This window comes from Xiphophorus couchianus, chromosome 13 (assembly GCF_001444195.1).
Source record: "Xiphophorus couchianus chromosome 13, X_couchianus-1.0, whole genome shotgun sequence".
NCBI lineage: Eukaryota > Metazoa > Chordata > Actinopteri > Cyprinodontiformes > Poeciliidae > Xiphophorus > Xiphophorus couchianus.
In genome coordinates this window covers 1,055,297-1,072,415 of record NC_040240.1, presented here as the reverse complement: position 1 = coordinate 1,072,415, position 17,119 = coordinate 1,055,297, and the positions used below count along the sequence as shown (strand labels likewise).

At 41.0% G+C, this 17,119-nt stretch overlaps 2 protein-coding genes and 1 non-coding gene across 5 annotated transcripts in view; 2 read left to right on the top strand and 1 right to left on the bottom strand.

The window, feature by feature from the left end:
- Window positions 1-17,119, top strand: part of trmt61a (tRNA methyltransferase 61A) — a 33,384-nt gene that overhangs the window by 347 nt on the left and 15,918 nt on the right. The window contains exons 1-2 of one of the 2 annotated variants that reach the window (XM_028035489.1): window positions 9,242-9,456; window positions 13,248-13,592. In XM_028035489.1, the coding sequence (XP_027891290.1) occupies window positions 13,262-13,592 (331 nt within the window). In that variant the 5' untranslated portion in view covers window positions 9,242-9,456; window positions 13,248-13,261. Of the gene's footprint in view, window positions 1-9,241; window positions 9,457-13,247; window positions 13,593-17,119 lie in introns of those variants that run through there. The other variant, XM_028035490.1, reaches the window with a different exon arrangement.
- ckba (creatine kinase, brain a) lies at window positions 859-10,176 on the bottom strand. Of its 2 annotated transcripts, none has more exons than XM_028035487.1 (8): window positions 10,036-10,176; window positions 4,806-4,993; window positions 4,525-4,679; window positions 4,323-4,455; window positions 3,360-3,531; window positions 1,580-1,703; window positions 1,303-1,492; window positions 859-1,225 (listed from the first exon to the last, which is right to left on the bottom strand). In XM_028035487.1, exons 1-8 carry the CDS (start codon window positions 10,056-10,058, stop codon window positions 1,047-1,049), a joined length of 1,164 nt encoding a protein of 387 aa, XP_027891288.1. In that variant the 5' UTR covers window positions 10,059-10,176; the 3' UTR covers window positions 859-1,046. The 2 variants fall into 2 exon arrangements, with proteins under 2 accessions (XP_027891288.1, XP_027891289.1); XM_028035488.1 differs by lacking the exons at window positions 4,806-4,993; window positions 10,036-10,176 and adding exons at window positions 6,122-6,323; window positions 6,592-6,739.
- Window positions 13,048-13,119, top strand: trnad-guc (transfer RNA aspartic acid (anticodon GUC)). Its single transcript has one exon. It is a non-coding gene; the product is annotated as a tRNA-Asp (tRNA).

The following is a 17,119-nucleotide window of genomic DNA, read 5'->3' as shown; positions in this document are numbered from 1 at the left end:
CGCTTTGCACCTCGTTATGCTCCTGAAGTAATTTGTGAAATGCAATTAAATAACATTACATTGTAAGAAACTGAGACTTGGAAGCTGATCGATCGTTGTTAACTTGAAGCAGAAATTCGACTCATTTAATGCCTTGAAATTGGTCCTGTGTCTTCCTCAACATGGCTTCTTTACCGTTTCTGCCAGCGTTGAACAGAGAAGTAGCTCATGAGCTCAGCAGATGTGCCGCTTCACCAGATGTTTGCTAATTGCTGCTGCTAGTCTGAAGGTGACAGAGGGAGGTGCTGCTCTGAGGTGGAAGAACAGCTGGAGAACGTAGCGCGAAGGAGGAGCATCTCAATGGTGAATGGTTGCCGTGGGAGATTAAAGGATTTTTTTTTTTTCCAAAAATGCAGAAAAAAAATCAAGCCAACACTCCAGGTATGTTTCTGACAGAATAATGATGTAAAGCTAAAAAAAAAAAAACCCAAAACATTTTTCCATAATACTGCATTTTTTTGTACATGTTTCAGATCAAACATATCAATGATAATGTGATGGTTTTAAAAATAGGATTTTGTATTTACCCCTACAAGAGAAAACAGGCGTTCTAACAGACAACCATATGTGAAAATAAAGAGTTGAGTTTTAGCCAAAGCTGTAGAATCAAGAACTCAGCAGGAAGTGGGCTAAAAGATTGCAGAAACATATCATGCTCTATATTAAAATAATTCAGATAGAGAGAGCTACAAATGGGGAATTGCTTTTTTCACATAGGGTCAGGTATGAATGTTGGCTTTTATTTCCCTCAGTGGAATCATTAGAAAACTCATCTTTCATATTAAAACACTTTGTTTGGGTTAAGGAACATTACAAATCTCAACTTGAACCAAACCATTTTTATTGCATTTCAGATCTTAAATACACAAGTCAACAAGTGAAACTGGGAGTGCAGCCAATCAGAGTGTAGGGCTTTGAGGGAAGATAGTGGTGGTTAGAAAGGGACAGAAAGGGAAAAACAGGAGTATTCTTTGTTTTTTTTGTTTTTTTTTCTCTTTAGGAGGACTTTACTTCTGGGCAGGCATCAGGTTGTCAATGGACTGGCCTTTCTCCAGCCTCTTCTCCATCTCCACCAGCAGCTTGACCCCGTCAACCACCATCTGCACCAGCTCCACCTCGGAGAAGCCCAGTCGGTCAGCGTTGGAGATGTCAAACACTCCGCCGACGGCAGCGGTGTCCACGCCGCCTGAGAGAGGACAAGAGCAAGTCTAACACAAACCTGCACAGGATGAGAAGAACCGGCGCCGGGGCGACCGTCCTTACCAGTGCCCCGTTTCTGGAGCCTCAATTTGGAGAGAATCTCGTCAAACTTGGCTTGCTTGCTCATGTTTGGCAGCTTCACATGCACTCCTGCACGCAGGCCGGTGCCCAGGTTGGAGGGGCAGGTCAGAACGTAACCCAGGTGTTCGTTCCACATGAAGGCGTGGCCCCTGTCCCTGAACAGGGTCTCGATCTACCGACACGATGCAGGTCAAACGTTAGGTTCAGCGGACGGCTTTTGACGAGACAAAGGTTCTGGAATGGAAACATCCCGACTGACCTTGGTGAGACCGGTGCAGAAGCGAGTGAACACTTCCTTCATCTTTCCTCCCTTCTGCATGGAAATAACACGCAGGTGGTCTTCCTCGTTCACCCACACCAGGAAGGTCTTGTTGTCATTGTGCCTGTTGAAGGTGAGACAGACTGTCAAACGAAAACTTTAAAAAGGGGGAGGGGGGACTGGAGGATATTTGGCAACTGGAATAAATAGAAACCCTAATAATGTTGCTAAAATAATGACCCAAGTCTTTCTGGCAAAAATCATCTTTTGGAATAAAAAATGATTCAGATCAATGTTTTAGCAAGGTGACGATATGCAACACATTTGAAACATTGAATAATAATAAAAAAAATGTAAATTGAATTCAATAATACTTTGATACCCAAAAGGAAATTAAATGTCCCAACTCATTTAATTCAGTTTTTGTGGATGATGATGGATGTGGGCAGAAAGGGGAAAAGGCTACTAGTAGACTGTTAGTAGAGGATATTGCTTGTAGGTCTGAACAATCGGTCAGAATTCAGTCAGGAAAAGTCACATTTGTCACAGGAGATGGTGTTAGACAATTACATTTCATGCAGACATGAACTTTGACCAATAATTGTATAGAATACCTTCATCCCAACGTTACATTGAGCTGCAAATTGTACATGAATAAAAAAAAACAAGCTGGTTCCACTGGTTTTAGAATTTGGTTTGTTTTTTTAAAGAGTGAGCTTTGTTTGGTTTTGCCTCTGCCGTTAAACAAACGTAGAAGATTAACTATCAAGCCAAAAACATCCAGGTTGTCTGGTCTTGACCTGCCCCTTAGTTAGTTTCACTAAAGCAGTTGGTTACCATAGTGACCTTTGGAGAGTCAGACAGACTTTGTTAGTACTGGAGTGTGTTTACATTCCCAGTCACTTTAAACAGAGGTTTTCCATTCATTGAGCCTGATGAATCATTTCATGTGTTCATCAATCTGTTTAAGTTACTAAACATCATCTGGTGAGTTTACTGTGATCACTGTTTCCATTAGAATAAGTGAATTAGTACTTTTACACTGAACACAGTTAATGCAGTTAAATTATTTTCAACAGTTTTTGTTAAATAGCTGCTGTTTTTTTTGTCATAAACTTTTTGCCGTGACGGTCAAAATGGTCAAGTTGAAAGCGCTACATGAAAATATATTTTTGTTAAATAATAATGGAAAAATAAATATGTTGCACCTTACTGAATTGAACAGAATAAACAGATTTTTATTGAAAATGGATCAAAGAGATCCAAAAATGCATTATTATAACACAGGTTTACATTTTCTAAAAAATTGTTTTGCTTTTTGCTGGATGTTTTTGGTGCTAATTGATGAATGAAGAAACCTGAATTGTTTGTTTTTTAAGGTTTGTGCCTAATTTTAGGATGACTTCATATGTGAAAAGTTGCCTTGGATGTAAGTTGAATGTCCATCATCTGCATCAACCTGCATTCGGTCGATGCAGAAGCTACATACTGGTGGAGCTTGATACAGTATGGAACTAGAGATGCACCGATTGCAGTTTTCTGTCCGATCACCAATCTTTAAAAAGCTTGTTCTGAACCTTATTGAACGGTTTAAAATAAATGTTCCATTGTCTTTAACTGTCTTTTCCTTCCTTTTCCGGTCACATCATTTAAACAGAATCTCTAGACGGTTTGAGTAGAAAAATTGGGTTTCTGAATCGAATCGCTAGACACCGGCAGATTTGCATCTTTGCCTGGAACGTCGGCCGATTCTGATATCAGGAATGACAGGAACCCTCACCAGATTCCTCTGGCGTCCGGCCAATCACGGGCCATTCCTGAGGCCAGCAGTAGAGGAGACACGGGCTTATCAAAGAGGAAGTGGTCATCAATGAGCTGCTGCTGCTCTGCCTCTGTCATGTTCTTCAGAGCGTAGTATTTCCCCTTCAGGTCTCCACTGAGAGCGGCCAGAGCTGCAGGTACAGAGGGACACACGTCAGACAGCAGTTGAAACACAGGGCTGGGTTTATTCAAGCCCGTTTGTATGCAAATAATGGATCAATCAGTCAATGTGGCGCACTAGAAGAAAACCGGTTATAAATTCATAAAAAATGTATTAAACGTGAAGACAGGACTAGCAGAAATACTAAGTTTAGCTCAGAACTATAAGTTAATTAGAATATCGTCATCTTCCTGAAATAATGGTTTGCGCCATTTATTTGCCAAAAGTGATTTTATTTATTTATTTTGCAAAAATCATTTTGCCTTTATTTTAGGAAGGTGACAATATGTGTTCTGTGAGACTCGTTTTTCAAATTAAGAGTACATTTGAAAAAAAAGCATCTTAAATCAGGCATTAAAATAATATCACATTTCTATATAAAAAGGTTTGTTTTGGTCTGATGTAATATTTTTTTATTTTAAGCCAAATTTTTGTATTAACCGTTGACAAACAAATAAAGGCTTTCAAATAGTCGTTTGTATGTTACCAACCTATATAATACGTTTCACTCGGAGATAAAGTACCTGAAATAAATGGCCTTTTCAATAATATTCTCATTTATTGAACGGGTCTGAATTTTTCAGACTGCTACCACTAGAGGGCATCCTCCCTTCAACAATAAGTTCCAGTCAGGTTTACTGTCAGAAAACAGATCCATTGTTTTGTTTTTTGTTTGTTTGTTTTGCATAATAATCACACATAAATAATATGAGTCCCAGCAGTAGCCATGTTCCCTGCAGCTCCAGGCTGAGGACTCTCTACCTTCAACAGAGAGCTTCTCCACGGCCCGCCGCTCTCCACGGCTGCAGTGCGGCGGCAGACAGAAGCCACGTATGCTGCGTCCTGTTCTGACCCGGGAGCTCAGGACATACTTGGGGTCAAGGTCGTCGCCGCCCTGAGAGGATGCACAAACTGTTTAGAAATGGTTCCCATCCCCCGAGTCCCCTTGGTGAACTACCAGTACCTTCAGGTTGTCCGGGTTCAGGTCAGTCTTGTGCTTGTCTGTGGGTTTGTAACCTCCGTGTCTGTCCTCAATCACAGGATCCAGCAGCTCTTTGAAAACTTCATACGTCTCCTCATCCCCAGCCACACAGCCCACGGTCATAATAAATGGGTGGCCTGCAGGGAAACGTCACGTCGCAAGACAAAAAAAAAAAAAAATTATTACACTACATGTAATTCTTCATTCTCGTCAACTCAACATGTCAACTTTGATCAGGTTCAAAGGTGGAACCGTTACTGTACCCGGATTATCAACCCCTGTCTGAATGACACCCTCTATGGTGAAGCCGTTGGGTGTCACCCGCTCTCTCAACTTCTTGTAGATGGGCAGAGTTAAGACTTTAGCCATGTGGTTGTTGTGCTTAGAGAGATCTGGAAACTCATCCTCAGCTGAGAGCCACTTCATTGACAGCTTGGCCATGCTCTCAGAGCTAAACAGAAACACGGTCTACAGGGTGAGGCTACACTTCACTTAGCACATTATGGACAAAACGCTACACTGATAAGAGAATGGAGCGAAAACTTAATTCAATTTAGCTAACGCTGGAGTTTGTAACTTTTATGAAAATATGATTTTTACATTTAATAAAACCGTCACCATGTCATGACAGTGTGAGAGAGAATCTTCTCTTTTGAATATAGCAGTGGGCGACATTCAAAAGATCAATCTCGCCACTTCCTCCCGGTGCCACTATGCACCGCTCCTGGTCTAAATCAACCAATCAGAGCCAGGAGAAGGGTTTAGCGCTATCAATCAATCTCCTGTACATTAGCTACATGTGCTAATGGTGGAAAAACAACTTATAGTTGCACAAAAACTGTTTATCTGCCATCATCGGTGGCTATGCTAACTAGCCTTAGTGGCAGGTTGTGTTGTGGTAAGCCAGCTGTAGCTTAGCAAAGACCGAACAGGAAGGGGTGAGCACCAGAGTAATTGTAGTGTACCGTAGTTAGTAGAGGAGCTTAACTTTTTTCAGAGATACCAGCACAAGATCATTTTAACAGATATGTAACAAGCTTTTATTCATAACAAGTCACACACTGCAGCTTTAATTTGTTACATGTAATCAAATGAAGTTCGTCAAAATTACTATAGTTTGTTTAAAATGACAATTTAATTGAAATTCAAAAACATTAAACTTAGAGGAACTTCATTTAATTACAAATCAACTACTTTTTTTTGGATCACCCGTTTTCTTTTTTCAGTGTAGGAATATGATTCGCTTTTCTCACGCTGTGGGTTATTACACAAGAAATGGATGACATCACAAACCTTAGAGCAGCTGGGGATTATCAGCGGCAGTTATTCATAAACTATGTAATCTGCTTGGCATTTGCTGTAAAAAAAAAATTTGCACATTTTCTGAGATAAGTACATTTAAGGCAAGATGGCAGTTTGTGACACATAAAACTTTTATGTGAAAATGTTGGCCCTAGTTTATCTCATTGAGGTCGAAGTCCGAAAAGCTGATGTCTTTCTTTTTAGCCATTCAGGCTTGATCGTCAAGCAACAATTTATTTTGTTTGTTATAGTTTTGTTTGCTTTTTAATTCGTTTACCTGGGTTATCAACCCCAGTCTGAATAACATCATCCAGAGTAAATCCACTGGGTGTCTCTTTGGTCCGCAGCCGCTCGTACATGGCCGCAGTCAGGATCTTGGCCATGTAATTGTTGTGTTTGCTGAGGTCCGGGTACTCCTGCTCAGAGGAGTATTTCAGCTTCGACTGGTTGTGCGTGTTTCCGAAAGGCATGGCTGTTCCCTGGGCGGGTGACGGAGGGGAGAGGCGGTGAAAAGCAGCGACACAAACCCTCACCTCAACGGTAGATTTTAAATCATCTAAAACATTTATTACTATTATTATTATTATTATTATTATTATTATTATTAGAACTATTAAAAAATCTTCATATTAGCAGTGTGAAAAACGCATAAATGTCAAAAAAGAAGCCTCCGCCGAATAAACATCCAAACAGTTAATAAGACAAGCTGCCCAAATAAAACGGACTGGAATTAAAAGAATCCCCTACCTGTTGTGTTCGGGCTTGGAGGGAACTACTACTACTATTACTAGTTGATGCAAAGATCCCTATGTTTCCGACCGAAGAGCACGCACGCACACACACACACACACCACCGGCGGCGTCCTAACTGCTCTCAGACCAGCCTTCACTTGGGATGGGATTTATAGATGACGGTCTCTGCTCCCATTGGCCACTATTTGTAGTCCATTCAGTCAATTGGAGGCGTGAATGCGGCTGCAGCGATAACTTCCGCTCTTCTCGAATCACGTTCTTCTCCAGTAATTTGCAGCAGCTGAACTACAACTAGCAGTCGAATATCACCAGCACTTCCATAATAACAGGAGCAAAACTTCCTGCAACTAATTCATCCATCCATCCATCCATCCATTTTCTGTGCACCCTTGTCCCTAATGGGGTCGGGAGGGTTGCTGGTGCCTATCTCCAGCTACGTTCCAGGCGGGAGGCGGGGTACACCCTGGACAGGTCGCCAGTCTGTCGCAGGGCAACACAAAGACATACAGGACAAACAACCATTCACACACAAACACACACCTAGGGAGAATTTAGATAGACCAATTAACCCAACAGTCATGTTTTTGGACTGTGGGAGGAAGCCGGAGTACCCGGAGAGAACCCACGCATGCACAGGGAGAACATGCAAACTCCATGCAGAAAGACCCCGGCCGGGAATCGAACCCAGGACCTTCTTGCTGCAAGGCAACAGTGCTACCAACTGCGCCACTGTGCAGCCCGCAACTAATTCTACATTTAAAAAAAAAAAAATTAAACTTACTTTAAAAATTGTTTACACCTATTGACCCATTTATATGCTGTCGTGAGACGTTATGTATTCAAAATCAAGACACATAATGAACCACATTTTACCAGCTAGCTCCACCTGCAGTGCAGCCGACACCTTCAGCAACAACTACACCTTTACCACAGGCAACAAAAACTAGATTGAAATCTTTGTTTCCGAATCCCAGCTGACCAGATCAGTTCTTGTGCCTCCTATGATGTCATTCAGTGCAAAGCAGAACGAGCTGATTTTTAAAAGTTATTAATAAAAAAATTATATTGTCAGGTTACTATTGTAAATAAATACATACAAATATACAAATAGTTTATTGACTGAGAAACAGAAACTAGAAAAAGCCTGTAAACTTCCCAAAACAATTATTCATCACTATTAAGGTAAGAACACTTTCTACCTTAAAGGGGCAGTATGGCGTATTTGCCAGGCACATAATGTCATTTTACAGCACAATTAAGTAACTATTTTACCTTCAATTGTTATAAAACTGCTCCATATATCAAATATGACTTAAAAGAAATTTGACTTGACGCCTTGAAATCGGGCCTTTGCCTCTTTAGCACCGTCTCTTCCTCACACTCCACCTTCATCATGTCATCACAACAACATTAATTAAGCCTTTAATGTTCTTACCAGTGTTGCACTGAGAAGTTGTTCCTATGGTAACCTCAGCAGACGAACAGCTCCACCAGGTGTTTGCTAATTGCTGCTGCCGCTAGTCTGGAGGAGCTGAGTGGGTCAGTCTTGGGAGAAAGGCTGCTAAATGAGGCAGAGGCTCAGCTTGGAGACCATAGCTCCCAGGAGGAGCTCTGTGGAAGGTGGTGCTTGGCGAGAGTAAGCGCTTTGCCTTGTAGGTGGAGCTAGGTCCTTCCAGCTTAATCTCACAGGAGATCAAAGAATTTCTGCAAGGTGTGCTGTGGTGGCACAGGGGAAAAGCACAACCCATGTAAGGAGGTCTCATTCCTCGCAGGCTTGAATCCTGGTCTGGAGACATTTGCCGTATGTCTTTCCACTTTCCTGTCTGACCCCTTTCAAATAAAGGCCACTAGAGCCATTAAAACAAACAAAAAAAGGGATTTATCAAATTGTGCATATTTTTCAAATCAAGCAAAAAGAACTGAATAACTTTTGCTTCTTTGTTTGTTTATTAAATTTCCCATAGAAAAAAACAGCAAAGCACCTATTTGCTGTTTGTCCATGGACAAACTCCTTAACAGTCACCCAGCAAAAAACTGAGAAAGAGGCTCTGTGGGAGCAGAGCAAAGCGCTTACTGGCGAGTCAAAGCAGCTGAATTTTATTACGTCTCTATATGGCGATTAACATAAATATATAATCATGAAAAAATATCCATCCATCCCTCCCTCCCAGAGCAACACACTCACACCTAGGGAGAATTTAGAGCAGGGGTGTCAAACTCCAGTGCTCGAGGGCCGCAGACCTACAGTTTTTAGATGTGCTACAGGTACAAACCACTGGAATGAAATGGCTTAATTACCTCCTCCTTGTGTAGATCAGTTCTCCAGAGCCTTAATGACCTAATTATTCTATTCAGGTGTGGTGCAGCAGAGGCACATCTAAAAGTTTCAGGACTGTGGCCCTCGAGGACTGGAGTTTGAGACCCCTGAATGTTACATTTACCTGACTGTCATGTTTTTGGACTGTGGGAGGAAGCCGGAGCACCCGGAGAGAGCCCACGCATGCACAGGGAGTACATACAAACTCCGTGCAGAAAGGCACAACCTTCTTACTGCAAGGCAACAACGTTACGAACTGCGCCACTGTATTATTATGATCATATTAATATATCATTGAACAGTGTGACGTCACCGCCGTCCTCGACTGACGACGTTAGAGAAGCATCCGGGGTCTTTCGTCGCCGGGTGATCATCATCCGGGTCTTTTCACATCACTTCCGTTGAAAACAACACCACGTGTGTTGCCCATGAACGCAGTAGCTGTTACTTACAGCGGGATTAAAAGCAGCATTTATTTATTTAACGTATAAATGCAGACTGGTTGAAGCTAGTTTGAACCAAAAAGTCAAGCTTCGGAGAAGGTAGGGGTTGAGTTTGTAGCGGCTATTTTGCTTGCCAAACGGAACCACCGGTCAAGGAAACCGGTGTCGCTTGAATTAGCTCATGTTCTAAAATCTCCAAACACGTTCAACGTTCACCTTTGAAGGGTTTTGTGAAAATAGCTCATGCTAACAAACGCTTTGCACCTCGTTATGCTCCTGAAGTAATTTGTGAAATTCAATTAAATAACATTACATTGTAAGAAACTGAGACTTGGAAGCTAACGTTAACTTGAGGCAGCAAACGGCTATCAGACGTTTACTTTTTCTGCTTAGCTAGCGGCTAACCGACAACTTTATGTGTTTTTTACAAACTGCCATCTTTCACTGCTCAACTGTATCCCCAGATATTTTAAGGTTTCCAATAATTTAACTTTAGTTACTAATTTGCTGTAGCTAGTGGCTCAACTATTACGAAGCTAAAACATTGAATAAACCGTTAGATTTAATTTTAACTGGTAGTAACAATATCTGAAATACTACAAGTTGACTAGATTTTGACATTTAAATGGCAATTTTAACTTGACACTCTGTAGCGAATTGTTAGAAAACCTTACTCACATTCTCTCTATGTTGTCTGACATCTTGACGTCTTTCTTTTTTGCTTTCAGACAGAAAAAAAAGTTTTTCTTTTCTCTCTTTCGAGAACTGCCTCGAGTAGTATCCTAACCGTCAGAGTGCGTGGTATAAAAAGAATGGTTACCATGGCAACTGTGGGAATTTAAAGTAATATTTTTGTTTGAAAATGTGCACAGTTAATCGAATGTCCGCAGCATGCTGTGAAAAATAAGTCATATTAGTGCAATTATGTGGAAGCACCAACATATCACCGAATGTGTCAATATGACATAATGATGCTAAAAGTTTTTAGTATTCACCAGAACAACTTTAAAGGTCATTTATTCACTGTAAAATGCATTTAATTAACTTTTAATCAAAGTATCACTAAACTGGGACGAAAAATATTCATAGCTTAGTACAGGGGCGCTGCCAGGAATCTTGGGCCCCATGACAGAAAATTAAATTAAGTGTAACAGGACAGCTGCTGTTACAATGTTTTGAGTCTATTTAGCCCATAAAACACATCACAATTTTAAAGGCCTGCAACTTCCTTGCTTTCTTTGGTTCAATACTGATACTCGCACATTACTTACTGCTTGTAAATTTTACATGCAACAGTCCGCATACTTTATACAAATAGGTTGCTTACATGTTTTAAAATTAGTTTTAGATTACTAAAATGTCTCTCCCCACCAGCAACAGTCATAGGCAACATGTAAAATATACATGAAGCAAACCAGACTTCTCAAAAACTGCTATGTTGTTGCGCTTTATTAAAAATGCAACATATAACTGTAGTTTTCTCCATATTTGTTAAAGTTGTTACCATATCGTGACAGTTTATTAGACAGATAATCTGTGAAAAGAGATCAATGTTCTCCACCTCGTCTCTGAACTACTATTGCTGGCTGAAGTAATTCACCGTTCTGACCAAAAACACCAATCAGAACCAGTAGGACGCTCTTAGTGCTGTCAGTCGACCTCATTCACTCACTGCTAAATGTGCTAATGGCGGAGAAACAAGTCATCACAACAAGAAAACTGTTTATTTGCTGTCATTGGTAGCTATGCTAACTAAACTGAGCATTTTCAGCAGGTTATGCTAGTTGCACCATAGCACAGAGCCAGGGGGAGAGAGGACGAGCAGTCACATGAGATTGTGACTGACGGCGCTAAAACCCGCCTACTGCCTGATTGATTGTTTCTAGATAGCATTGGAGAAGGCAGAGGAATTAAATTTTTCACAGATTATCTCTATACCACACTGTCACAACATAATGTCAGTTTTCACAAATATGTAAAAAAAAATTTTTTTTATAAAAGTTACATACTGCAGCTTTAATTTCACTTAGGAGAGGGCAGGTCAGGAGGGACGTGGCAACAGATATCTGTAATTTATTTACAAGCTACGGTAGGACTGTTTGGACTGGCTTGATTGGATTGGACTGGATGATTTTTATTACCATTTCATAAATATTTTTTGAATTTCTCTCAGTAATAAATGTATTGTTTTTGTTGTGTAATTGTAAAAGGAGCAGCCAAGGTGTTGAGGGGATCTGTTTTGGTGGCCTTAGGATCGCATCTCTGCTTTTTGCAGACGATGTGGTCCTATTGGCTTCATCAGGTCATGATCTGCAGCTCTTGCTGGAGCGGTTTGCAGCCGAGTGTGAAGCGGGTGAGGATCAGTGCCTCCAAATCCGAGGCAATGGTCTTGAGCCGGAAAAGGGTAGAGTGCCTTCTCCAGGCCGGGGGGAGTGTCCTGCCCCAAGTGGAGGAGTTCAAGTATCTCGGGATCTTGTTCACGAATGAGGGAAGAAGGGAGCGGGAGATCGACAGGCGGATTGGCGCAGCGTTTTCCGTCAAGTGGGCGCTGTACTGGTCCGTCGTGGTGAAGAGAGAGCTAAGCCAAAAAGCGAAGCTCTCGATTTACCGGTCGATCTACGTTCCCACCCTCATCTATGGTCATGAGCTTTGGGTCATAACCGAAAGAACGAGATCACAGATACAAGCCGAAATGGGTTTTCTCTCCGTAGGGTGTCTGGACTCTCCCTTAGAGATAGGGTGAGAAGCTCAGTCATCCGGGAGGGTCTCAGAGTAGAGTCGCTGCTCCTTCACATCGAGAGGAGCCAGTTGAGGTGGCTCGGGACTCCTCCCTGGTGAGGTGTTCCGGGCATGTCCCACCGAGAGGAGGCCCCGGGGAAGATCCAGGACACGTTGGAGGGACTATGTTTCTCGGCTGGCCTGGGAACGCCTCGGGATTCCCCTGGAGGAGCTGGAACAAGTGGCTGGGGAGAGGGAAGTTTGGGCCTCCCTTCTGAAGCTGCTAGCCCCGCGCCCCGACCCCGGATAAGCGGAAGAAAATGGATGGATGGATGGATGGATGGATGGATGGATGGATGGATGGATGGTGACTACGTAGTCGAACTCAGATGTGGACTAAAAAAAGCAAACTCTGGTCCGTCCACAAATCTCGGTCTCTGTTTGGTTAAAGCGAATTCTGGTGTGTTTTGAATGTGCATGAGAATGTCAAGCGGACTGGAGACTGCTCAAAAAGCTGGCCGTGGACTGCAACGCAGGGCATTCTGGGTAATTATACCCAATACAAACTCAAGAGTCTAGTGCTATGGGAGAAATGACCTGTGGTCGTTTAGTAAAGACAAGAGAAATTCTACAACCTCTCCTCCATTTTTGTTTCCATTTAGTGAAGAAGGAAACAAAAATGGTCCTCGTTGTCTTCTTCAGAGGCTTTTGTGTCATTTCCTTTGGTAGTTTTTGGTGCAGCACCCCCACAGATGATGGGGGTGGAGGGAGGTGGGGACATCTTTTGTCCAAAGGTTTTGGTTAGTTTACTCAGCTGAAAATGTAACAAATGTTGCGATTTTGGTCCCCAGTCAAGACCTTAAAAGCTTTAGTTGAAGGTTTGTTTATATTTTAGACCTTTTTAAAGTTTTATATTGTACCCAGTTTGCTTTAATTTAGGCTATATGTTAAGTTTCCTCCTCCATGACCATCTCCTCGTTAGTATAGTGGTGAGTATCCCCGCCTGTCACGCGGGAGACCGGGGTTCGATTCCCCGACGGGGAGTGAAGTTTGTTTCAGGCCCCTCTTGAAAATGAGATCTAGATCTCAACGGGGTTTACCTGATTAAATAAAGGAATAAAAAAATTTTTTTTTCTCTTTTTAATTTAACATACTTCACCTCTGTTTTCCAGACTGACTGCCAACCATGAGTTTCATTGAATATTCCGATTTAATCCAAGATGGGGATGTTGCCATTGTTCACCTGGGCCACAACTCAGTGACAGCCGTCAAAGTGCAGCACGGTGCTCAGACACAGACTCGCTTCGGAGTCATTCGCCATTCCACAGACCTCATCAGTCAGCGCTACGGCTCTAAAGTAACCTGTAGTAAAGGCGGGTGGGTACATGTGCTCCACCCCACACCCGAGCTGTGGACCGTCGCGCTGCCTCACCGCACCCAGATTCTCTACACCACAGACATCGCCATGGTGACAATGATGCTGGAGCTGAAGCCAGGATCGGTGGTCTGCGAGTCAGGTGGGAACTGTTTCTTTGTCACATGTGTTTGACGAACTGTTGTTGTATGCGGTTGAAGTTACAAGCATGTTGGGTTGTGTTAGTAGATTTTGATAGTTCTCATGATTTGTAGCTGTATCTGGTTACTGTCTTTTACACTCAGCTGCCCTCGGGAAAGGGTGTGGGCATATGTGGCTGTTTGTTCAGTGTATTTCTGTTTTGGACTGGCGACCCACACAGGTTGTACCCCTTCTCTCACTCAGTTTTAGTCAAATTGTTGACAATCCCAGTCATCTGTTTGGGATTTGGACAAAGCTTTGGGATTGTGTGAAGTGATTGTGTGTGGTTGGTGCTGTGGAGTACTAAGAATCCAGATTCGAGCCACAAAAGGAGATCTTAGACATTTTGCTAAAGATGTTTTTTATATAGGATTTTCATCATTTTAACTGTGACTGCATTCTTTTTTTTTCATAAACTATAACTTAAACTGGAAGTATTTTTTATTATCATTATATTGTATTTATGTTTATAATAATCCTGCTTTTTGCCATAGCTCCTGGTTATGGTTGTCACCATACTAAAATTTAAAACTCATTACTAACACGAAGAGCTGAAGTTGGCTTCAAATTGAAACTTTTGATTCAAGAAATGGCTAAAGGGAACTTATTTTCTTTCTGCTACCTTGAGTACCTTTCTCTGCTACTGTAATCTCATGTATTTTAAATGTCAATACTTTGTGTTCAAACTGGGACAAGATTATTCAACATTAAAATCAGAATATTTGAAATCCAGTTTGTAGTTTCGAAAACCTTTATTTAACATTAAATACAATTCCCACAAAAATCTTCCTCAGAATCAGAAGCTTCAATGGGAAGCCAACTTCAGCTCCGTATTAGTATCAGTATTGTGTACGGATGCTTATGTTTGATGTCACGTTGGATTACAGTAAATACTACAAGACAACACGTCAATGAATCAAATACATGCCGCTTACAGATATATTAGACATTTTCTTTAAACTGTTTTCTTTAAAGAAAAAAGTATTTATCTAATAAAGTGGCTGACCAGCCTAGTCTGCTAGTTGTTAGCTTCTCCAAAGCAAACGCTAGTGAGCAGCCTCCGTCTCATTTGCCAGCAGCTGCTCAGTTAGCTGTGCTGGGCTAACATAAATCAGATCAGTAGCTGGTTTTGGAAATACATATAGCCTCCTGTGACAAGGAATTAGCCACCGCTATTAGGTGTCCAATAGTCTTAATTTTGGCTCCAATACTGCGCCGTACTCCTAATCCCTTACAGAGGAAGAATTGGCTATTAGCAGCTGCAAGAAAGTCTGGTTTTAGAGGCTGACTGGCTACAATTTTCACCTCTGCAGGTATCATTGTACTGCTTCTTTCAAAGATGTAAAACAGTATTATTTATCTCATACAGCGAAACATTTAAATTACCCTTAAATTTACTGCAACCCCCTTGTTTCTCCTTCTTCTATTCATGACTTAATCACACTTTCTGTTTCCCAGCTTCCCATCCATGACGTTTCTAAAGCTTTGAAAGGTTTAAATTGTTACGAATCAGTAGATCCCAACAACCCATTACTACTGGCAGTTTGTGTTTCTGAAAAAAACCCCAAAAAAACCCATCAAGAACTGCATTAGTTTTTATATTGATATTTAAAAACAATATTATTTTTAGCCAAAGTTGTTAAGAGACTCCAAAGAGCTACTATCAGCTCCGGAGCTGCAGGTTGTATATTCCCTAGGCTAGACTGTTTTCAAGTACCGTATATTCCCAGCAACAACTGTATTTACCTAGGTTTAATTATTGGGTGTGCCCTAGTGGTGTGATGGTACACAACAAAAGTGATGGTTTGATGCAATTTCGTCACACTTCAATCAAGAAGATAAATAGCAATGTAGGATTTTGGTCTTTTTACTTTAGTTAGCAATAAACAAAGAATCCGTTTCAGTTTCTAAAATGATTTTTGATTTGATGTTCTAAAGCTTTAAATGGGCAGTGTAGAAAAAAGACTGGAAATTTTGTTTCTTGATTTATTTTTTTCAGTGAATAAAGTAGTATAAGCAGAGATAGATGATTCAAATTCAGAAATACATCAGTAAATTGTTGTTACTCATATTATCCAATTTTCTTCAGAGTTGTTGTAGCTGCTGCTTAGTGCTGTGTTATGAATGTTTTATTTATTTGGCGGCCAGTGGCTAATTTTGACGTTCACACATCTGAATCTGCGCCAGATGTTTTCACCCAGAGAAGCTCAGGTGTTTCAGTAACACATACACACACACACACACACACACACACACGTGCACGCACACACACACATTCTGGGAAGTGTTTTGTTTGTACTCTTGTTTTTTCCCCAGAGTGGCTGCAGCGCATGTTGTTGTCCAGTTTGCAGACTGTTTCTACATTCAGTTTTCTGCTCTAGTTCCATCACTAAGATTGAATGACCCAAATGTTTTTGAGTGTTGGACTTTCTTTCAGCCAGTGGGAAGTGAAAGATGGGTGGGTGTGTGTGTGCTGATGGTGCACAATGCCATGTCATTGATTGTGTTTGGGTAATAAATGGTGTGTACGTGAGCTGAGATGGGAAGTTTCTCAATAATATAAATGACTCCCACATACATTCTGTTTATTCAGCACTTAGTGCAACTGCTGTAGCTGGAATGGGATTACCTCACTCTTTAATTCAGCAAACATGAGTTCAAATCAATGGGAGTAAATGGAAGTTATTAAAGCATTTTATGATTACATAAGTGACACACATTACTGAGGAGGTTACTAACCAGTGTGAGCTTGTGTTCTGTATAAACAAGGTGAGATTAGAGGTGTTTGTGCTGTTTAACGTTCTCACACTCCGGTGCCCACCACAGTGGCTCAGTCTATTATCAGCTGTTGCTATTAGAGAAGGGTCTAATACACTGAATCATTTACTACCACTTTGCATTTAGTCATGCCTGCATTAGCTTGGCTAATGTTCATTTAAGCATTCATGTCCAATGATTAACTTGACAACAGGCGAGTTTTCACTACTGGAAGTATTTCCAAACAGCTGAATTTACCCTTTTATATAAGCGAGAGGGGAAAAAAACAGTAGGGCTTTTTTATCGGAAAATATCAGTTTTCTATATAAAAAAAAAAGTCTTAAAAATGGGTGATGATTTGGTTTTATCATTGAATCAAATTTTTGGATTTTGAACATTTCGTTTTGAAAAATTGAAATATCTCCCCCATCAATGCAGTCCTTTTGTTTCCATAGTTCAGATGAAGGTCAGCACACTCACAACTGCAATCCTGTTTGACAAGCATGCTTTACACAATATTTTATTTGGACTTTGAGGTCTATGATATAATATTAGTCAGGTGAATATTTTTGTTTATTTATTCAATTACGAGAATTAGTCATATTAAAAGAATGAGGTTGTATTTTATGAGAAAAGAAAACTAACAAGATACTAAAATGAGGAATGTTGAGCATCTTGTGAAGTTTCACTTTGATTTTACAGATAAGTCTTAATAGAAATACTTTATCTTTT